The sequence below is a fragment of the Spermophilus citellus genome, assembly GCF_964194105.1.
Source record: "Spermophilus citellus genome assembly, chromosome: 17".
In the NCBI taxonomy this organism is placed as follows: domain Eukaryota; kingdom Metazoa; phylum Chordata; class Mammalia; order Rodentia; family Sciuridae; genus Spermophilus; species Spermophilus citellus.
Genome location: NC_138199.1, coordinates 2722238 through 2746006, shown reverse-complemented (window position 1 = coordinate 2746006; position 23769 = coordinate 2722238). Strand labels below are relative to the sequence as shown.

At 43.2% G+C, this 23769-nt stretch overlaps 1 protein-coding gene across 1 annotated transcript; it reads right to left on the bottom strand.

The window, feature by feature from the left end:
• Positions 1–2078: 2078 nt before the first annotated feature.
• On the bottom strand, positions 2079–23458 carry GID4 (GID complex subunit 4 homolog). Its single transcript, XM_081271205.1, has 6 exons — positions 23122–23458; positions 17433–17492; positions 13696–13803; positions 10296–10397; positions 8304–8434; positions 2079–5426 (listed from the first exon to the last, which is right to left on the bottom strand). Exons 1-6 carry the CDS (start codon positions 23308–23310, stop codon positions 5363–5365), a joined length of 654 nt encoding a protein of 217 aa, XP_081127331.1. The 5' UTR covers positions 23311–23458; the 3' UTR covers positions 2079–5362.
• Positions 23459–23769: the final 311 nt, after the last annotated feature.

Genomic DNA, 23769 nt, shown 5'->3' with positions numbered 1-23769 from the left:
GGATTGCTTGAGTCCAGGAGTTTGAGGTCAGCCTCAGCAACATAGGGAGGCTCCATTTCCAAAAACAAGAAAAAAAATTTTCATATACCAAAGAGGATTTTAATAACTGTTCTAATTCCTAATGTCTATCTAGCACAGTGCATTGTATCAAGCCTTAGTAAATATTTTGTAGCATTCTTTTTGGGGGAGTGGCTGTACTGGGGATCAAACCCAGGGGCACATTACCACTGAACTACATCCCCAGTCCTTATTTATTTTGAGATAGGGTCTCTTTAAGTTACCCATGATGGTCTTGAACTTGAGATCCTCCTGATTCAGCCTCCTGAGTTGCTGGTATTAAAGGTGTGTCACCGTGCCCAACTATTTTCTTGTTTTGGGGAGGATTGGGTCTTGCTGTGTTACCCAGGCTGGTCAATCCTCCTGCATCAGTCTCCCAAGTATCTGGGACTACAGGCACACACCACCACACCTGGCTTTTTGTTATTAAGAACATTTTATATGTGTTTCATTTTTAAAAAATATTTTTTAGTTGTAGTTGTCAATAACTTTATTTATTTTTATGTGGTGCTGAGAATAGAACCCAGGGCCTCACATGTGCTAGGTGAGTGCTCTACCGCTAAGCCACAACCCCAGTTCATGTGTTGCATTTTTCACAAAATTTTTTAGCTGTAGTTGAACATAATACCCTTATGTTTATTTTTATGTGGTGCTGAGGATCAAATCCAGGGCCTCACATGTGCTAGGCAAGTGCTCTACCGCTGAGCCACAACCCAAGTCCATGTGTGTTGCATTTTTACAATTGTACCTTCCACAGGAGAGAAGTTGAGCTCAGAGATACTAGCTGATGCATATGGGGGCACATTAGTCCTACAGGTGGATGGGGAGAACTCAGGCTGCCCATGTCTTTTCTACTCAACAAAATCTGGTGTCTTAAATCATGAGTTCAGTACTGTGTTGAGTCTGTTCCTTTTTTAAAATCCGATTTTATGGGAGAAAAAAAAACTTTACACACACAAGTGAACTTTGCTCAGTCATTGATGAAAATTCCCTTATCATTTCAACTTGCTTAAAATTTAAACCTCTTCAACACTTGAAATATTTCTTAAAAACGTTTCCAGTTGTGTTTCTTGGCAATGCCTAGGGAGGTGATATCAATGTGACTGCTGAGTTAAGGACCAGGATGCAGCACAATCAAGGGCCAGAGCTTGGTGCCATCTGGCTTCAGGACACAGCCATGCATGGGTTTTTTTTTTGTTTGTTTTTTGTTTTGGTACTGGGGATTGAATCTGGGGATAATTAACCACTGAGCCACATCCCCAGCCCTTTCAAATTGATATTTTTAGATGGTCTTGCTAAGTTGCTTAAGGCCTTGCTAAGTTGCTGAGGCTGGCTTTGAACTTGTGATATCCTCCTGCCTCAGCCTCCGAGCCACTGTGATTACAGGCATGTGCCACCATACCATGCCTTTTAGGAATTTAAGTACCTATGATTTGGAGTTCTAGCATTCCCTCAGAGGACCATGGTCACAGTAGAAAGAATGGCCTATGGACCCTGGCAACTGGATCACCTGTTGCAACACCAGACTGCAAAGCAGAGAATGGACAGCCCATCTGCATATTTTCATTTTTCTGATTGAACCCAGGATGTCTACCAGTGAGTTGTATATCCCCAGCACTGCGCTCCCCCACTTTTAGTGACAGGGTCTCACTAAATTGCCCAGGCTGACCTCAAACTTGTGATCCTCCTGCCCTCAGGCGCCAGGAGTAAGCCATTGTGACTGACTTTCTCTGTTAAAAGTATAAATCCTGTGTGTGCAAAAAAAAAAAAAAAAAGCTTCTGAAAAAAATATAGAATTAACAAAATGGAGTTCTAATAGAAGTGTGCAGTGGCTGGCTGAAAACTTCCAGAATGGAAGGCAGGCGCAATCAGACCACTGTAATAGTTCCCCTGAAAGGGCCTCAGCCCTTTCCTGGCTACACAGGTCTCTGGCCAGCCCTGGAGAGCTCTGCAGCCAAAGGGCCAGAAAAGGAGTGGCTTCTGCTAATGGGACTCTCTTGATTTAGAAAATACGACACACACACTGCTTAAATACCTTTATTATTTTTTAAAAATTATTTGGACATTGATAGCTCTGCAAAATACTTCTCCCATCCCAAACCCTTAAACCCTTTCCACATGTCCTCCATAAAGAAACAAAATATTCATACTTTGCGCCCATTCAAATCTAATTTTTAAAAACATTTAAGATCCAAAATCAAATATTTTTCTTTCTCAGAACTCGTTAGTAATTTTAAACCACAATGCAACATACTTAATGGCATTTCTTTTTAAAAATTAGCTTATCAGACTATTTTATGAGGAAAAAAATCAATTCAAGGCCTTAGAATATAAATTCCCTGTTTCTGAAAGCAAAAGACATTGAAAAACCCCTTTGCTCCCCTGGAGTTTATGATTTCAACATTGCCAACAGAACCAGCACACAGATTGACTTTCTACTTAACATTAGGCATTGTCTAGTTGCTTTTGGACTGCAGCTGAAACACTCTATCAACCTTGGAAGGATGGGTGGGTGGAAGGGTAAGTCAGGACATAACAGGGCTGAGGCTGGGGACGGCAGAGTAGAAGCTTTCTGAGCAGTGGGGTAAGAACGGCCAAATCCCTAGGACCCCACCTCATGGCAGGCTCATTTGGGGTAGGGGAAGACCTTGGTAGGAAATCTGCACTAATCTTTTAATGATGGATTGCAAGTGTCAACCAAAAATATTGCACATAGTATCAGAGGCATGTAAACCACTGAGAAGGTTGAGGAAAGAATAACTACAGGTGGAGATGATTCCCCACAGGTCCTTCAAGGACAGAGAGAAAGGAGTTGATGTGGAACATTTGGGAGTTACTAAGAGGAGGTGGAAAAATGCTTAGTCCTGTCCCTGTGATCCGTGGGCAGACTTTGAGTGGACAAATCTTCCTTAAAGACATGCCTGAAGAGTCTGGTAAAGGTATCACATCTTTATTTCCCCCAGTACAACTGGAGTTCTTCATTACCTAGCTAAGAAAAAAAAAAAAAAGAGAAGAATCCCTACGACAGAACCTGGCCTGACTGGTCTACAAAAGGACACCAGCAGTTCCTGTAAATGAGCCACATACAAAAGCCCCAGCTCTGGGGATGACCCCCTCCAACCAGGTTGAGTGGGGTCTGTATCCCTCGAGGATGCTGGGAGAGGAGGGCTGAGGCAAAGAGGAATGGTGTGTCACATGAGGAAAGCCAGTGCAGCCCCTTGTCCTCCTTTACTCTGTGATGTCCCTCAGCTTAACTGAAATGACAGTGAGCATTTCACAAGTGTGACCAGAGCCAGTCTTGGTAGGTTTTTTTTTTTTTATTTTTTTGAGATGGGGTCTCACTATGTTGCCCAGGCTGGTCTCAAACTCCTGGGCTCAAGTGATCTTCCTAACTCAGCCTCCCGAGCAGCTGGGACTACAGGTGCACACCACTGCACCTAGCTTGAGTTTTAAGGTCCAAAAATATTTTGGACTCATTTCTGGAAATAGATGTGAATGATTTTTCCATCAAAGTTACCAGAGTAACTTTTTAGGATTGCCAGGTCCTGATCTTATTGAATGGTCTTAGGACTACAAATTTACATGTCACAAGTGCCCACTGGCTACTTTCCCAAAATCTGCTCCTTTAAGGCTTCCCCTAACATTCAGTCTCAGTAACATACAGTACATAAGTCATTAAAAGGAAAGTCACTTCTTAAGAATAAAAAACGTTCCCTACCACTCATCTTACTGAAGGGCTTTGTGCGTTCTTTTATGCTGCCTATGGACATGCAACCTGTAGGTTGCTCTGCTCCTGTGGGTTACAATGCTTTTTTTCTTCCTTGGGGTACTGGGGATGGAACCCAGGGCCTCGCACATGCTAGGCAAGTGCTCTACCATTGAGCCACATCCTCAGCTCCAATGCTATCTTGTTTTTAAAGCTTTTCCTCTTGTGTTCAGACTAAGTCTTATAAATCACCAGAAAAATGCCAATTCCTCAAAGCCCTGCCCATGTTTGTGGGCTACAATTGATGCCAACACACTAAGCTTCTTAAACATTTAGAAAAATTAAAACAAGACAAAACAAACGAAACACACACACATACATACACACACGCGCGCGCACGCGCACACACACACACACACTTTGGCACATGAGCCTCGAGTTATTTGAGTATGTTCATGTTTCCCACCCCTCCCTCATCCCACCATTTCAGTCACTGTTTCTGGAGAACGAAGACCCCTTTGGCCTCGTGGAAAGGTCAACACGAAGCACTGTTGTTTTGAGTAGCAAAAGGAGGAGGTACAAAGGCTAAACTGGCCCCAAAACAGCTCTTGGGTTTAGCACTATAATTTATGCGATACTGCAAAACTTTTGTACCAGGATGACTCGTTTCAAAACTGCTGGTTGATTAAATATACATATACATATAGATATAGATATAAAAATTACTAAGTCAACATTTGCTGTTTTCAATGTGAAAACGATAAAATGTAATTCTGAATAATTGTGCATTTGCCATTGGGTCCTCATTAAAGGGACCATAAAAATAATTTTGTAATAAAAAAACTCTTATTTTTAAGTTTAGTATTGCCCTCAAGTTCAAAAGTTTGGAGCAAACGTACTGAGTAAGCAGGTTTGGGATCTGTTCCTGCCAGGGATCTGGAAGCCTTAAATTTAGTGATCCCCACAGCAGGCCCAGGTGAACCTGACAGCCACGCACTAGCTTTGCATTGTTAACAGTACAGGGCTCAGGAATGCCCGTTGACCCCACGAAGCACTGGGACCAAAGACTGATGAGGTCTCATTTCATTGGCAGCAAATGCTGCCACAGCTGGCCAACTCCTTGTACAGAGCTCTGGGGGCACAGAAGTGCGCTGGGGCTCTGCCTTTCCTTGGGCTACCCGACAAGCAACTGGGGGAGGGACAGGGGCCTGGGCGGGGACTACTGAGCACCAAGGCTGAGGGTGACCCGGGAGCTGACCTTCTACTCGGCTGGAGGCAAGGGCCGAGGAAGGGATGGGCATTTCAGTGATGTAGAAATTAGCTGTGCAGGAAGGAAAAGTGCGTTTAAGGTAGCTTAGAGACAGATGACGACCAAATTGCCACAGAGAGGGAGGAGGAAGGGAGGTGGCTTCCTCCACCTGCCCCGCCGGTCAGCCCCGCTCCTTGGATTCTGTGAGTTAACATTCATGCTTTCTGATGCAAGTCTGCTTGTGAAGAAACAGGAACACACCTCTCCTGGTTCTGGCAGGTACACAATTTTCTTGGCAAAGCTCTTTGTTGCCAAGTTCAGTTTTATTTGGTTGCCGCTCTGAACCGCTGTCACCGGAATTCATAGATGGGCGCGCTGTGTTCAGGGACATGGGTCAGATTGAGGGACTGATACCTGTAACAGAGAAAGAGACAGGATGAGAAGTAGTTACTTCATGCCCACTGAGCAAAGGATATTAGAAAACCCCTAAACCAGAGTTCCTGACAAATCAAATTCTGCCTAAAAAGCCAATTCATTTTGTTTTGTTTTGAGATGGGCTCTTGCTGTGTTGTCTTGCCTGGCCTTGAACTCCTAGGCTCAAGTGATCTTCCTGCCTTAGCCTCTCAAGTAGTGGTACTACAGATGGGTACTACAACATCTGGCTTTGCTAATTCATTTACAGTTCACAAGCTGAACCTATTTGATCTCTGTGGGTGTATGTATTAATTCTCCTGAACTATGTGTAAGGTGAACAGATTTTAGACATTCTGCTCTAATTATGAAGCAACTGTAGCATGTCTTATTAAAAAAAGCACCCTAAAACTGGTGTGGTGCAGCATGCCTGTAATCCCAGTGGCTCGGGAGACTGAGGCAGGAGGATTGAGAGTTCAAAGCCAGCCTCAGCAATGGTGAGGCGCTAAGAAATTCAGTGAGATCCTGTCTCTAAATAAAATACAAAATAGGGCTGGGGATGTGGTTTAAGTGCCCCTGAGTTCATTCCCTGGTACCCCCCCCCCCAAATAAAATAAAATAAAATAAAATAAAATGGCTAGCAATAGCTCAGTGGTAAACTGTTCTGGTTTCAATACCCAGTACCATAAGCCCTAAAACAAACAAACAAACAACAACAACAACAACAAAACCCCAATTAAAAAAATGAAATAATAATAATAAAAGAGCTTTTGCCTAGTATGTATAAGGCCCTGGGTTTGATCTCTAGCACTGCCAAAAAAAAAAATAATAATAATAATATGCATTAGCCATCAGGAATATGCAAATCAAAACTACAATGAGATACTGCTTCACGGCTTCTTGGATAGCTATAATTATAAAGACATGATAACAAGTATTAGGGAGGGTGTGAAGAAACCAAAACCCTCATGCATTGCTTGTGGAAAAGTTTGGCGGCTCCTCAGAAAGTTAAATATAGAACTACTGTATGACCCAGCAATTTCACTGCTAGGTATATAATCAAAGGAACTGAAAGCAGGAACCAAAAAAACTTGTACACTCATACTCCTATAGCAGCATTATTCAGAATAGCCAAAAGATGGCTATGACCCAAGTGTCCATTAACTGAGGAGTGGATAAATAGAATGTTGTATGTTCATGCAATGGGAAATTATTTGGTAATCATTTAATGAAGTTCTGATACATGTTACAATATGTGTGAACCCTTAAAACATTATTCTTAGCAAAAAATGCCAGAGACCAAACAAAAGACTACATGTTGTGGGACTCCATTTATACAAAATATCCAGAACAGGCAAATCTATACCCAGAGAAAGATTAGTGGTTGACTAAAGCTGGGAGGGGAAAAAGAGTGGGGGTGATGGCTAAGGGGGATGGGGTTTCCCCTTATGGTGATGAAAATGTTCTAGGCTGGGTGGGTGAACATAAGGGTCAATGGCAGAGCACTTGCCTAGCACATGCAAGACCTTGGGTTTAATCCCCAGAAGGAAGGAAGGACATTGGATGTCCCCCTTATCCCCCTAGTACTGGGGATTGAAACTAGAGTGCTTAACCACTAAACCACATTCCCAGCCCTTTTTGAGATAAGGTCTCATTGAGTTGCTAAGGCTGGCTTTGAACTTGTGATCCTCCTCCCAAGTGGTAAACTCTGCCTCCCAAGCTGCTGGGATTACAGGCATGTGCCACTGTGCCCCACTAGAATGAATGTATTCTAAAGTTAATGGTTGCACAACTGTTAGTATTCCAAAATCACTGACTTGTATACTTTAAAGAGTGAATTGTATGAAATGCAAATAATCTTAATAAAGCTGTTATTTAATAAAAAGGATTATGAAAAGTTTTATAAACTCATATGAAAACAATAATTACTGGGCAGGGGCTGGGGCTCAGCGGTAGCACACTTGTCTGACTTGTGTGAAGCACTCACTGGGTTTGATTCTCAGCACCTCACAGAAATAAAATAAAGCTCTATCAACAACTAAAAATCAATCAATCAATCAATCAATCAATCTGATTTTAAAAAGCAATGATTACTAAAAACCCAATGATCATGACTACAAGATTGGCCACTGTACTAAGAATTTCAGTCTGTCCAGCCTAGGGTCACTCCCGAGTTACCAAAGAATGAAACATTTCAAAGAAAATAAAGTGCTTCCACCCTCTGAGAGGAAATCAGGTGTTTCATGACAGGGCTCACCAGCCAGGTATAGCAAGGTACTTAAAGAAGCAGCAAAGAGGCAGGAGGGTCCCCCAAAAGGTAGCGAAAGCAAGCAACTGAGGTGCTCTTCTGGCTTCACCTTGGAGGAACACAGAGCAGGACTGTCAAGTCACATGGTCTCTAGTGCATGTAGGATGAATACTGGCTGCCAAAAACTCACAAAGGAGTAACTTACATTTTAGTTACTGATTAAATTTGGGAGGAATAAATGTAAAGTCAGAAAGATGAGATGAACATTGCCAAAATTAAAGTATTAAAAGTATTTAGGAAGTATAGCTCAAAAGTAGAGTGCTTGCCTAGTATGCATGAGGCACTGGGTTCCAATCCCAGCAATGCCAAAAAAAAAAAAAAAGGAAGGCATTTTAGAAATGAACTTTTTCATATAATATTTCAGTCTTATTTCATTTAGTCTGCTCTGTGGTTGGGAATAAGGCCCTATTCTGAGCAACTGAAGTCAATTAAATAGGGCCTCAGCACCCAAATAGAGCATGAAATCCATACAGAGGCAGGGTGAGAGATTTCCTTTTGGGTGCGATGAGCCAGGGGAGAGCCAGGGCGGGCAGGCAGCATCTGCCATGGCCCCCGGCCACTGGGGGCCTTACCATTCTGAACTCCGATGGTAGTAGTAACCCTCTATGGAGGCTGCTGACTTCTGAAAGCAGATGTAATAGAAGCCGGCAAAGGAAGCACCACTGATGTCTTTGATGGTGTGGTCTGGGACCAGGAACTGCTCCTGCACACAGATGAGGGATCCGTCAGTAACAGACAGTGTTCTCAGACCACCCCTGACGCCGCCCTGTTAAGCATCAAGGGGTTCTAAGGACCATGTGAGAAAAAAGTATGACCTTTATATTTTGAGCCAGACTTGTTGGGTGACAGCAAGCCTTTGGGTCTCAGCTTGACTTCTGGATAGTGCCCACATGCAGCTGGAGCATTTTATGTACTTCCATGGCAAACTGTCTTGAGCTCACCAGGATTAGTGACTCAAAGAAAGTACCACAGCCCCAAGCACCTAATAGATAAATCAATGACAGTCACCTGCTCAACTATATTTCAGAGAACACAGACAGAAATGACCTGGAAGGAGTATGTTTCTGCTCCAGTTCCCATGAACTGTAACTGGGCTCTCGATCAGCTTTAGAATAGTGAGTCACTTCTGGTCTGTGATAGTTCTGGGAGTGGATTGATTGCCAGGAGACCCTGTGACATCTCCAAACTCTACACCTCATCCAAACAACCAGAACAGCACTGATCTTGACCAGGTGCATGACGAAGAGAGGCAAGTTTGCCACTGTATTGGCACCAAGAGTTGAAAGGCCATGCCCTTGCTATTATTCTCCTGGAAAGCCTAGGTCAGAAGCCCCAGGGCCTCAGGATATCAACCAAAGGCTCACTTGTGAGTCACCCTGAGAAATTTTTCGAAGACAACTCCATTGCTTTCAAATTTTTTTTTTTTTTTGGTGGTGCTGGGATGGAACCCAGGATCTTGTACATGCTAGGCAAATTCTACCACTAAGCTATGCTCCCAAATCCGCCCCCAACCCCAAATTTAAAGACACTCTTATTCAACCTCTGAAGTTATACTTTTGAAACATAATTTAGGGATGGAGATGTAGCTCAGTAGCAGACCACTTGCCTATTATGCACAAGACCCTGAGTTTGATCCCTAGCCCTGCCAATTTTTTTTTAAGATTTCAAATTAGGACAAAAGATGCTTCTTTTAAAGGTTTAGTTGGCATGCTCCTGTTAGATGGCAAGCTGGGAGGGTAGGGCTCAGCATTTGTTCACCAAACCTTGTACCTATCTGGTAAAGGAGTCATGATCCCCATCCCGCAAACGATTGACTTCACAAAATAAAAATGGGGAACCACTATTCTAGATGCTTTGTCTTTAGGAAAGTCAACAAGATTTCATGTTAAAATAGCTTTCTTCCTACAATAAGGCACTAGGGGATGAGAGTGGTGCATGTCCCCAAAGTAAATTAACAGATCTACTTCAGTATTTTGCCATCTTGTGTCTATACCTATATTGCTATCAGAGCAGGGAGCAAAAGGACTCCTCGGGCAAGGGACAAACCATTGAATCAACCAGGGCGGTGAGGGGGAAATCTACATTCCATTCTTGGTCCCTCATTTCCTGAGCTGCAGGAAGCAGAGGGCCCTGGGGAAGGGATATGGTAAGGAGACCAGTCACTCTGATGGCATTTAAGCCTGTGGTAGAACAGGGTGCAATGGATGACTAAGTTCAAAGAAAGTTGCCCTGAACCCACACAACACTTGGATGATTCAACCTGGAAGTTCAAAGGGATTCCTGGGTGAGAGAAGGGAAAGGAAGAAGATGCAAACAACAGTGTCAGAGGGTACCCACCTGGGCACAGCCCACTTGCTGTCAGTGTGACCGGAAAAGCCAGCTGGGGCCTCAGCAGTGTGTGCTCTGGAATTGTGGCTGCTTTTTACAAGTGTATAAAGACCCTGCCATGAAGACACTGTTACAAGCACAGGGCACAGAGGCCCCTGACTGGGAGGCCTGCCTTCTGTAGAGAGGTATGTGGAGCACACATGGAAGTTTTGGAAGAGGCCTGGATAGGACCTTACCTTCCACCTCATGAAGACATAATCCCCATTCTTCAGTTCCTCATAGTCAAAGTCATCTGAATTAAATGATTTTGCATACTGATAAAAAGCCAGAAACTTGCCCTGAAAGCAAAAAACAGAGTACAATATTGATCAACAGAGGGAGGGGCTGGTATCAGAACTAATGGCTTGAAGGACAACTAATTCCAGGTAGTAGAGAAGGAGCCTGTGTTCATCCTCAGTGAACAGAGACCTGAACTAGAGGCAGACACCAGGTCTCCAGCTAAGGCACAGCTGAACTACACCTGCCCAGTTAACATAGTCTGAGGAAATGGCTGAAGGATGGGAAATGACTGCAACTTCAAGGGCCTATTAGAACACCCTATCACAAACACAGGAAAGCTACGAGTAACTAATGAGAAGATCTCTGAAAGTAAATCCACAGGAGCAAAACGAACTATGCAGAATCACTAGACAGCATAGCCACAAAGGAGAGAGGATATAGTAAAATTGGTCCATTGACATAATATAGGAGTTTGGGACAGCAATTTAGGTAGAAATTGCAAACAGATATAATGTGGCTAAATTTTAAAAGGAGACCGTACAGCTACGTGAGGAGTCATATGTCTTTAGTCTTAGCTACTCAGGAGGTTGAAGCAAGAGTATTACTTGAACCCAGGAGTTTGAGGCCAGCCTAGGCAACATAGTGAGACCCTTTCTCCTACCAGCCCCCAAGAAAAAACAGACTAAAAATAGGTTACAAAACTGAATCTTATGATGCCATTTTTTAAAAGACAAAAGAAGGTATAGTCATCCCTTGGTATCTGCAGAGTATGGGTTCCAGGACCCTCTGCAGATATCAAAATTTGTGGATGCTCAAGTCCCTTATTTAAAATGGGATAGCATTTACATACCAACTTGCACATATACTCCCATATATTTTAAGTCATCTTTGGATTACCTTTTTTTTTTTTTTTGGTACTGGGGATTGAATTCCGGGAAGCTTTATCAGAGATACATCCCCAGTCCTTTTTTTTTTTGGGGGGGGGGCGGGGGGCAGGATCTCACTAGGTTGCCAAGGCTGATCAAACTGTGATCTTTCTGCCTTAGCCTCTCAAGTCACTGGGATAATAGGTATGCGCCAGCCAAGTTACTTCTAATACCTAATATAATGCTATACAAATAGTTGTTTTACTGTATTAACTAGGTCATTATTAACAACCAGAAAAAAAGTCTGCACGTATTTAATACAGATGTAATTTTTTCCCCAAATCTATCTGTAGTTGGCTAAATCCATGAATTCAGAACCCACATATAGAGAGACTAACTGTATATACCCAAAAGAGATTCAGGAAGAGACTAACAGCTGTTTTAGCTTTAGGTATTGTCATTATACACAATTTTTTCCCTGTAGTTTTTTGTCTTAAATAAATATGTATTAATTTTGTTTTTTAAAAACACCTTAAATTAAAAAAACAGTGATAAAAGTTCAAGGTGAGGGCTATGCTAATTATCCTGAGTTAATCATTACCTAATGCGTACATGAATCAAAACATCACATTGATGCTGGGGATGTAGCTCAGTGGTACAGCACTTGCCTCTTGTGTATGAAGTTCTGGGTTCCATCCTCAGGCCGGGGTGACCCGTGGCCTTCTTCGTTTCTCTCTCACCCTGAATATTTCAATCCAGTCTAGCAAAGTCTAGTCCAATGTTCTACTGGAAGTTAATGGGGCAACTAACAGATGCTTCCAGGTATTTGATTTGTGCTGAGGACTGAACCGTCACCGGCCTCAAAGACTATGCTTTTTGCAGGACCAATTTGAAATAGCAAACACAGTTGCATGAGAGAGAGAGTGTATGGTTTATTACAAGGATAAACTTCGTACACTGGGGTTTTCCAGGTGAAGAAGGAGCCACCTGGTGAGGTGGTAAGCCAAGTAAGACAAGCCCAGCCCTGGGCAAGGGTGGGTTCAGGAGCCTACCAACTCTGAGAGACACCATCACACACTACTTGGGCTCCCCCAACCTTTTGGATACCTGAATCTTGTTCTTCTCTTCATATTTTAAAAACACATAAGTGACTATCTAGCTTTTGGTGTTCACTTGCTGTACTCAAAACATATAATTTTCAGAAAAATGTTTTAAAAGGCTCAAGTTTAAAGTTAAATTGAACTGAAACCCAAAATTTTGAAAAGCATCAATAAGCAAAGTGGTGATGCACAGTGAGGCTGACACAGACAAGAGTCTGCAGCAGTCCTTGCCATAGGCTGTGGTCCCAGAATCAGGGAGAGTTTAGTTGCTGGGGTTGTGTGGCAGCAGGAGGAGTGAGTTCTAGAATCTTCTTTACTGACCCAGTCATCTCTGGTGGGTTTACAATGGATAAGAACATTGGACTTTCTCCATATTAAACAAAAATGTATCATCACCATGTCAACTAAGCCAAAGTCTTCAATGATAGGTTGAGAAACAGTTTCTGAACACACAAGACTTGACAACCAGAGAAAAGATGCCAGGACAGTAGCCCTATGTTGTTTTTAAGTGTTCACTCTTGGGGAATAAGAACATGGTATGTTCGGCAGATAAAAAGTGGGGAGCCTGGATTTTTCCATGGTGTCTGGCTGATCCTTAGGTTAAGCTTGCTCTGTATCTGTCCTGACAGGATGAAAATAAACAATGTTCTAGCTGGGTGCCATGGCACACACCTGTATGTAATCTCAGCAACTCAAGAGGCTGAGGCAGGAGGATTTCAAGTTTGAGGCCAGCCTTAGCAACTTAGCCAGACCCTGTTTCAAGATAAAAAAAAAAAAAAAAAAAAAACGGCTGGAGATGTAGCTCAATGGTAAAAGGCCCCTGAATTAAATCCCTAGTACTGCAAATACAGAACAAAACAATACAAGGTTAAGTTCCCACTAAATTTCCATCACTGGTATTTTTATCTCAGGTCAACCACAATATCAGAGAGGACTGCTGTCTGTTTCACAGGGGTGTCCCAAGCAGAGGTAATTAGAGGATGGACACAGGTAGTAAAGAACAGGGATACTGCTGAGATTCTGACAGCTATCCACAGCTGTATATGGAACTCAGGGGTTGCCATCATTAGCTGTGTGCTATTTAAGAGGAGTTTGGTCAGTAGCTAAACTTTTCAGAAGGAAGATGGAGGGCTGGGGAGATAGCTCAGTGGTAAAGTACTTGCCTAGCATGCACAAGGCCCCGGGTTCAATCCCCAGCATCGCCACCATTAAAAAAAAGGGGGGGGGGGAAGAAAAAGGAAGATGAAACAACTGGAGTTTGTGTGTGGGAATCAGTTACCCTCTGGCTGCAAAGCCCCAAACGCCTCTTGGTAAGGGACAAGGTCTCTGGCTCCTAGAGTCCCTCAGCTCTCCAGCAGTCTCTGGACTGCTGAGAGCAGAGTCCTACTTACCCAGTGTTTCCGATCAACGTCTTCATCGGCGTCCCACTTTCGAGTTAAGAAAGGATGCTTTTTACTGATTATTTCTCCTTCAAAGAAGGTCGTAAGTGTTGGATACTCCTATGGCAAAAGGAAAATATCAAAATAAGATATTGTGATTTTATTTTAAAAAATATTTTTGTGCTGAGGATTGAATCCAGGGCCTAGCACACTGAAGCAGTTGCTCTACCCAATGACCTACATCCTCAGACCCTAAATGAGCATTTTAACCTTTTTGTGTGTGTGCACTATAGATTAGAGGTAGGGGTACTATAGTGCTTTCTTTGTATGCATGAGGGCCTGTGTTCCATTTCCAGCACTAAAAAAGGAAAAAAAAACATGATTTATGATTTAAACCACTAATTTTCCTAAGGAATGATTCTGCACTGACAGAATATTAAAATACTTTAGGCAGTGTGTCAGCGTAACTACAAGGTACCCCCAAACTGTGGTAAATTAAATAAATGCTTAGTGAATGAGATTCAATATGTACAGAAGCTACAAAAAAAAGATTGAGTATTTCTCAGGATCAGCACAGGAAACTCAAGCATTTGACTATGTAGCCTAATGGGGAGTAATTTACAGAGGCAAAGAAAAACACATGCCAGCAGGAAGAATATTAGGGGAAAAAAAATCAAAGAGGGAGACAGGTAAGCAGCAACAGCCCCTACCCCCATGCAGGCAATGGGTTTCAGTCATGGAAGTCATCAACCAACAGCTCTCACTGATTCCAGGCTCACCCAAAACTGTCAGATCATGTGTGCATTGGCTTTCCTGCAGTCTTGTCTTTTGAGAGATTAACATTCATTTGGCCAGTATGTCAATGAGAACTTCTAGAATAGGCAAGCACCTCATTCCAAGAGTAAATGGGCACTTTTGTTTGTACATCAGTGTCTTGTGAGTTTGGTTAGTGTGTGATCCATCTCTCTGCTTCCAAAAAGTCGAGCATAACCTCGACTGAAGCTTCCAAACTCATCTAAGGAGTTAGTAAAAGGGCCAACCATGGACCCTGCCAGTTGCTGGGCTCCTGGGAAAGGTATAATGGTGGCTGGCTCAGGCATGCATGATGTTATTTAACACACATTCTTTATGATACTGGGATTTCATTTTAAAAGGCACACGAATAAACCATAAAGCTGTGCTTTTGTAAATGTGAGGCACATTATCTTCAATTTAATTTTTAATATTGCACATCGTGACTATTAAGACTAAGACCCATACCATTTACATGGTCTAACTCAAATAAAGGACAAATCTGATATTCTAACAATTATAAATGATAAAACAAATAAAAAATATAGGTATAAAATTCATTCGTATTAATTACAGTTTTCTGCATTTTACTAATAATCTACAGCAACCATACATCAGATATGTAATTTTTACAAGTTATCAAGTAGCTGTACAACTCTATGAATATACCAAGTCAATGAATTGTATGTTTGTTAGTGGAGCACAGAACGTAAAAATTTAACTTCATAAGGAATCCAGCAAAATGTATAGCACATTGGAATGTTAACTCCAAAGCCAGTCATTTGGGTCATAGGAAGCTGCACAGAAATGATAAATAACATTAGAAATCTAGAATTCTAATTTAAGTGGGTGAATTATATGGTATGTGAACTATAGCTCAATAAAGCTACTAGTAAAGTTATTTTTAAAAATAATTCTGATTATGTACAATTATAATGCACCAATATAAAAAATGTGGGGGGAAAAATCTCCCCACCCCCCAAAATTCTACCAGGTACAGTAGTAAACATTCATAATGCCAGTGATTTAGGAGGCTGAGACAGGAGGATGGCAGTTCAAGAACACACTCAGCAAATTAGTGAGACTCTGTCTCAAAATAAACAATATAAAGGGGCTGGGGCACATGCTCAGTGATAGAGCAACTCTGGGTTCAATTCTCAGTACAAAAAAAAATAATAATAATAATAATTGTAAGCATCTGAGGCCTGAGCAGGACTTGCAAACCCTAGGAAAAAGATGGACCTTTCTTTAACTGGAAGCATAGGTTCATCGCTTGACCTTGGTAGGGGTAGACTTGTGACCTTCAGAGGTCATTCTATCTGAAGAGCAGTTTTGCCAAAAGGAATGAGTCCCTACAGTTCTATTAAGAGCCTAAGGTTACCAGGGGGAGGAAGGAAGAGAGGGAAAGAGGAGATACTGGGGAAAAATACTGTTAAATTGTGTGCATGTATGAATATGTAACAACGAATCCCACAAAAGTATGGGGGGAAAAGAGCCTAGAGTTCCCAGTGGGCTGGCTGCCCCAGTGAAGGGCCATGCTAGTCCCTGCTCCTAAAGAAGCACTGCTGTTCCTGACTCACGGGGTTTCCCTCAGTAAGTCCCTTACTCAGGCAACTTGCTTCCAATGGAGAGATCACAGTCGTTAGCATTTCTGTCTACTGTGTCTAGATTTCTAATGTTACTTATCATTTCTGTGCAGCTTCCTATGACCCAAATGACTGGCTTTGGAGTTAACATTCCAATGTGCTACACATTTTGCTGGATTCTTTATGAAGTTAAATATTTATATTCTGTGCTCCACCAACAAACATACCTACTGCCTTACAAATTGAGCATTTTCTGTTTTAGGCTAAAATCCTTTACTGTCACTTTCTACCCCTACTTGATTGATGATACCTTTTGTCAAAACAACAAATTTCACAGGAAATCCTCAATTCATCTCCTAATATAGAAGAGTAGGTAGAGGTTGGGGGTATAGCTCAGTGGTAGTGCATGGCCAAAAAAAAAAAAAAAAAAGAAAGAAAAAAAGAAAGAAAGAAAAGCAAAGTAAAGCAGGAGAACCAGAGGGACTCATCCTCTATTCATATTATATTCTTGCCTGCCACTTACTCTAACATGGCTTCCTCCTGTTAGAAAGTTCACTAAAAACGCAGAGCAGATTTTTGATCCTTACTTTTCAAATGAGGAAACTGAAATTGAGGGAGTAAGGGACACAGCCCAATACTGCTGGGTCATCAAAACTATAAGAAGTGATAACAGGCCACAGGACATTGCAGAAAGGTCACATCCAGGCACTCACAGCAGAGCTCAGTGGCCAGTCAGTCCTTCCTTCCTCTTCCTGTTTACCCACTAATGGAAAAGAAGGGATGCTCTTTCTTACCTTCTAAATACCAGGAATTCTGAAGTTTGAAAACTTAAGATCTAAGGAAGGAAAACACTCTACTTTTACCTATCAGGTTGAAGATGGGACAGCCACTTTTCAATGTTTCAATGAAGCTCAGTTCTTGAATGATTGATGCTTATCTCAGAGACTACTAAACTTATGGTACTTATAGTACCTATATTCTCACCATGTATATATTTATGTGTATGTATATACTTAAACACACACATATATATACACACATTTTTACTTAAAAATATAACAAAATGAATAGTTTTGATCACACTGTGACATATTTACAAATTTTTCTTTAAATGATTTATGAGGGGGCAGAACTATGGTAGAGCATGTGTGCTTAGCATACCTCAGGTCCTAGTTTCTATCCTTACCACCAAAGGGGGAAACATTTGTGGATGTGTGTACTTCTCTGCAGGACACATCAGAACTGCACTGTATGTTCCCTATAGGATAACAATGCTTAGAAATGGAGTTGGGATTGCCTGCCCTCAACCCTGCGGGACTGCTGAGTGTGCCACCCACTTCCCAGTTCTAGCTCAAGTGAGCAAGTGCTTACCTCAGTAAGGCCTTTAATCTTCAGGTATCCACAAAGATAAGAGTTCCCTGTGTCCACGTGCTGAAAAGAAAAGGACACACAGACCATTACACACAAATGAATACACCTTGGACATGCTGGGGGAGTACTCTGGAAACCCTGTGAGGCTAGGCTAGAGCAGGTAGACCTGATGGTCAGTGCAAGGACAGTGTAGCCAAAGGTTCTACCAGCCTTTGGGACTGCACCACTATACATGTGCCTGTTCTGACAATGCAAACTGATCTCGGGGCCCTCTCAACTTCCTTAAGATGGAATCTTGGGACTGAAGTTCCTTTTGGGAACAGTGAGCCCACTTCTCAAATCTCATTTTCTTCAGTCTCCAACACAAGTTCATCTACATTGTGCGTTATTAAGCACCAGGTCTATTTACCTGTACACATGGGTATCATCCCTAAACCTGGGTCTGACTTTCTAATGTCTAACTAGCTTCCCTTTATTTCCTTGCTACTCAATCACTAGACTAAAAAATATACTCCTGCCCTGGTATTTATCCAAAGTACCATGCTACACTATTTCTTTATGAAATGAGAATAATATTCAGGAACAGAACCTTATGAAGACTTACATGGTATAATTTTAGTTATGAAGCAAAATACCAATCAAAATTCCGATTATATTGTAAATGTCTGCCCTGTCTATTCACATACAGATGCTTGAGTTTTTTAATGAGAAGAGTCATGAGCCGAAAATAAATAGGAATAACAGACATAGTAAATTTTGAGGTTTAGTAGCCACCACTTATTGGTTGCTGAGACTCTGACAAGTGCCTACAACCAATTTCCTCTTTTTTCATGCAGGCAGGGTTTAGATTTTGTTCTGGCAGCTACCCTATACTGAAAGACCTGGTCAACTGCCGGGTGCAGTAGTGCACCACCTGTAATCCCAGCAGTTTAGGAGGCTGAGACAGGAGGATCAAAGTCAGCCTCAGCATAAAGTGAGGTGCTAAAAAAACTTAGTGAGACCCTGTCTCTAAATAAAATACAAAAAATAAGACCAGGGATGTGGCTCAGTGGTCGAGTGCCCCTGAGGTCAATCCTCCATACCCTACCCCCGCAAAAAAAAAAAAAAAAAGATCTGGTCAACCCTGATGGATCTAAGATAAGCACAAGCCCCCATTCTCCTTACAAGTCATTGGTTTAGGGGTGAGTGACCCAGTTGTGGCCAATCAGATGTGTGTGAAAAATCTCCTGGGTGCACCCACAAAAGAGCACTAGCTTTCCAAGAAGCACATGAGGAAGAAATGGCCTTTTTCATTCCCCTGGTGGTAGTAGTATCTGTATGCAGAGTCCAATCTTAAAATAGCCATTAAGAAGAGATCAGGAGGAGAAACAGGCCACACAATGCTAGGGATGACAGCCCAGTAAGATGGAAGAATTTTGGTCCCTTAATTAACTATCCTGGGACCATGTCGCCTCCAAATGCCTTACAATGTGAGATAATAGGTTCACTTGTTCTGTAAACTATTTTGAAATGCAAAATATGGTTATTCATGGCTGAAAGCATACTGACTAGTACATTTATCCAAATCTATACAGACTCACCCTGAACAGGCAGAGTGTGAGTTTGTGACTTAAAATGAATCCAATTGTCACGAACTCTGGAACTCTGCCTAATAACCTTTGAATCAAAGCAAAACAAGGTTTAGTGGTACCTGTAGCACAATAAGACTTTCATTTTAAATTAAGTCTCATTTCAAGAAACTTGCAAAGTTTTGTGGCATTTATCAGATTTGTGTCGATTACACCATAAATGAAATACTAAGGCAGTCCTTAAAAACTGTAATGAACTTGGTCAGCCAGATGATGTCAGCACCGAAGCAATTGAGCTTCAATAAAGCTAAAGTGCCTTCACAGTTTGGTGCTGGTGACAAAGGTATTCCATGTGAAAACTGCCAAAGCATTTTATGTGTCCTCATCTGCTGACCTTGGCATTGGACATTACGGAAAACAGCTGATTCACACTAATATGGTTCAGCAAAGAACTTTTATTAAAAGTTCTAACCTGAGGCCTTAAATTTCATGTATGCAATTCTCATTGAATTCAGTATAGTTTGGGGTTTCACAGCTGCTGGAAAGGGTATCAGGTGGCAGGGATACTTGCTAATAAGATTAAAAATTGAACTGTAAATTGGCTCGTATTTGCATGGATTATCACATGCTCAAGAATCAGAATTTCTGTTTGGCCTCCGTTCAACCATGTGTCTCTCCTATTCTGCCCAAATTGATCTTGATGATGGTTGGTGAACTCAAATTACCCCACAACACATACAGTTTTCACCAAATGAGGGGGCAGAATCTCAATGAGAAAGATAACAAGGCAAATGTTCAGCAAGGAAGTCTCACAGCACAGCTGTGTCCAACAGCTGCTCTTTTTAATATTCCTTTTAAAGGGACCCAGGCTTCACTCTACTGGTGGCTTCTAGAATGGTAGGAGAGGGAAAAAGTAGTCACAGTAAGGGGGAAAAAAGATCCAGTCAGAACCCCATAAAGGTTTGAGGAACACTATATTGGAATATCCCAATAGAAAATGCTCCAAAAAGCACACAAAAGATACTCATCACCACCAGCCACCAGAGAAATTCAAACACAGACCACACTGAGCTATATTTCACACTCATCAGGATGATGACAGTCAAAAAGATGAACAATAGCAAGTGTTGGAGAGGATGTGCAAATTTAGAATCCTCATATGTCACTGGTGGAAATGTAAAATGACAGCCACTTTAGAAATGACTGGTAGTTCATGAAAATGTTACATATAGAGTTACCATATGACCCAGCAGTTTCACTCTTAGGTCTGTACCCACCAGACCTACAGCCATAAAAATCTGTACATGAGCTGAGCACAGTGCTAAGTCTACATTCTAGCTCTCAGGTGGCTGAGGCAAGAGGATCACTTGAGTCCACGAGTTCAAAGTCAACCTGGGCAATACAGTGAAACCCCATCTCAAAAACAACCATAAATGAACAAATTTGTACACAGATGTTCATAGCAGCATTATTTGTTATAGCCAAAAAAGTATAAACAACCCAAATGTTGATGTACATCAATGTCTATCAATGGATAAACAAAAGGTTGTTATATCCATACAATCAACACTGGAACAATAAAAAGGAATGAAATGTTGATACATCCTAAAATATGGATGAATTTCATGAATCTTGAAAATATCATGCAAAGTTAAATAAGCCAGTCACAAGAGGATAAATATTGTTTCTAGTTATATGAAATAGCCAGAACAGGCAAATATATTTTAAAAAAGTTAGCAGTTGCCTAGGATTGGAATGGGGTATGACAGCGAAAGGTATGAAGGTTTCTTTGGGGGATGATAAAAATGTTCTAAAATTTGGTAGTGGTGATGGCTGCACAACTCTGAATATATTAAAAATTACTGAAGTGTATACTTTAATAGGTGAATTATATAGTATGTGAATTTTATATGTCAATAAAGGTGCTTGAAAAGAAAAAGAAAGAGGCTTATGAAAGACAGGAGAAATATTCTGAGAAGGCTAAGTCTAAGAAACTTGTCCTGGCTGAAAAACCAGATGGTGGGGCAATTCTCATGCCACTAACAAGTCGCAATGATGTGAATAAGCAGCTCACCAATCCAGATGTAGGGTGGCATTCCTTGGCATGGCCACTGCCCCCACCATCAGACATCCTACTTAAGTGTCTTCCAGCCATCAGTCAGATGGCTGGAAGACCATCAGTCAATCACTCAATCACGGCTTTTATTGGTTTACAAGGAGACTGGCACCTGATGAGAGTTCAGAAATAACACAAATAATCACAGAAAGGAATAGTCACTGAAGTAACCAAAGCAGACTCCTTTAGACACCTAGCTACTCTATCAGTAGACTTATCACACTGGAAAACATCGAATGGGCACAAACTTGGGACTGTCCAAACATGACAGTATTCTTACTTCCAGAATTTTATGATTAGCTGAATTTAAAACAAAACAAACAACATCAGGAAAAAACAAAAACAGTCTGACCTTCATAAAGTCTCACATTTTAAGCAAAAAAAAAAAAAATGAATCACATTAGGCATAGAGTTATGGGACTAAAATATCTCAGCTACAGTAGCTTTTTAATTACAATAAATATCACAGCTCATGATAGAACTTATAAATTTACAGATCAAAGACACAATTAACATGAGGATGCAGCTTTCTCAGCCAAAGCCAGAAGGAAAACTATTTACTCTCACAAAGCAGTAAGAAAAAAAGGAACTGAGGAATGCTCTACAGTTAGCAGAAAGAAGAGGCACCCTTACTGTCTTTTGAGTAGAAAGTCTACTTGTTCAGAAGAGAGACTAAGAGGGCAAAGAGTGAGCATGAGGAACAGATACTGTCCACCCTCACAAAGGAGGGCAGTGAGGCAGCATATAGGGCCTTTAAGCTTCTGAGAGGGTTTTCAAAGGACAGGTGTTTGGAGGGGCTTTTGGTATCAGAAGGAATGGGTAAAGGAAGGGGGAAAGTGGGTCCTCAAGTAGGCAGGAGTAAAAACTGAGGAAGAATAGTTTGTGGGGAAGGGAGATAAAAGGGAGTATCTACCACCACCAAGCTCCTTTGGCTAGGAAAAACTGTCAAGTGTGCCAACATCTGGGTGAGAGAGGTAAGGCATAGGAAAGGCCCTGGGCAGGTGAAGCTGTAATTCCAAAGCTGATCTGGGACTGGCAGCAGGTACTCAGAAATCCAGGTCAAACAGGGGGAGGTGAGTGGACACAAAATAAAAACTGGGTGAGTTAGATTTCCCAGTATACTGGTATCAGAGACTCGGAGGAAGCCCTATGCCTATGTAGATAAAGTTAAGAACACTTTGAAAGAAGGTCCCTTGGACCAAGTAATGAGCTAGATCAAAGTCTGGGTAGAGGCCAGTGAAGACTTGGAGCTGATGGGAAGTGGCCACAGAACTGGGTAGGAAGTTATGAGAAGCCTGGGGGAAGAGGGCAGCTGGGTGCCTGGACCATTAAGAAACTGAAGTAGGAGGTGGTATCAGGGACCCCACGGGGTAAGATCCTAACAGACTGGTGAAGAGCTCCACTCTGGCACCCAGGGTGTGAGTACTTGGTTTATTTGGAGACAGGGACGAGGGAAGGATCAGTGTGGATTCGGGGCTCTCAGCCAAAGGAGGGAGGATGCTCCCCCAGTCTCAGGAGGCTGATCAACCTCTCCTACAGAGGAAACCACCAGAGCGGGGAGGTCCCAGGGTCTGAGAATAGGGGATCGTGTCTCAGGTCTGTCAGAATCTGGCCTGGGCCCCAAGTCTGGGGAAACCAATGGAGAGTTCTTCAGGGTCTGAGAGGGACTGGTGTGGGGCGACAGGTCTGGGGAGAAGGACCCAGGCCAGAAGACGGCCAGACAAGGCAGGGCTTCCGGATCCCCGGGATTCAAGTCTGGACAGTGTTCAGGGTCTGCCAGGAGCCGGTCACCACAGGCTCTGGGTCCGAGGGGCAGCTCAGGTCTGGGGCTCAGAGTGTGTGAGACACCGGCGGAGCAGGTCCCGGGTGGAAGGCGCCGGGTGCAGGAGGCCCCGGCGGTGAGGGCCTGGTCCGCGGCTGCGGGCTCGAGGAGCCGAGGGCGGGCACGGCCCGTGAGCGCCGCGAGGAGGCCCTCGGGCCCCGGCCGGCCCGGCCCGGCGCTCACCTGCAGCACCACCTCTACGTCGTACGAGTTCCCCTTGCTCTTCTGGTGGCCGCGGAACTTGGAGCCGCTGTAGAGCAAGCTGGTGGCCACGCCGGGCTGCTGGGTGTTGATGGGCGGCGGCGGGATGAGCGAGGCCGCGGAGGCGGCCGAGGCACCGGCCGGCGGGGGACACTCGGTGCGGACCGGCATCGCGGGGTCCCCCGGAGCCAGGGCTGGGGGGAGGGGGAGAGGAACCGCCGCCGCCGCCGCGCGGGAGCTGAGGAGGGTGGCGGGGAGGGAGGGGCTGGGGCGCGCACGCGCGGGGTGGGGGCAGGAGGGGGCACCACCCGCCCGCTGCCTGCGGACCAAGCTCTCGGGCCGGCACCCGGACCCCGGGACCTGCGAGCAGGGCCTCCCTGTCCTGAGCTGGGTCCCCCTTCCCACTTTCCCTCACACACACACACACACACACACACACACACACGCACACACACACACGCACACACACACACACACACACACACACACACACACACACACACTACCCCTTCCGATTGGCTCGAGAGCGCCGAGGGGGCGGGAGCAGGCTCACGCGGCGCTTCCGCCCATTGGCGGGCGGAGAAAACACGTGGCGAGGTGCGCGAGCTACCTTCTGGGACTTGTAGTCTT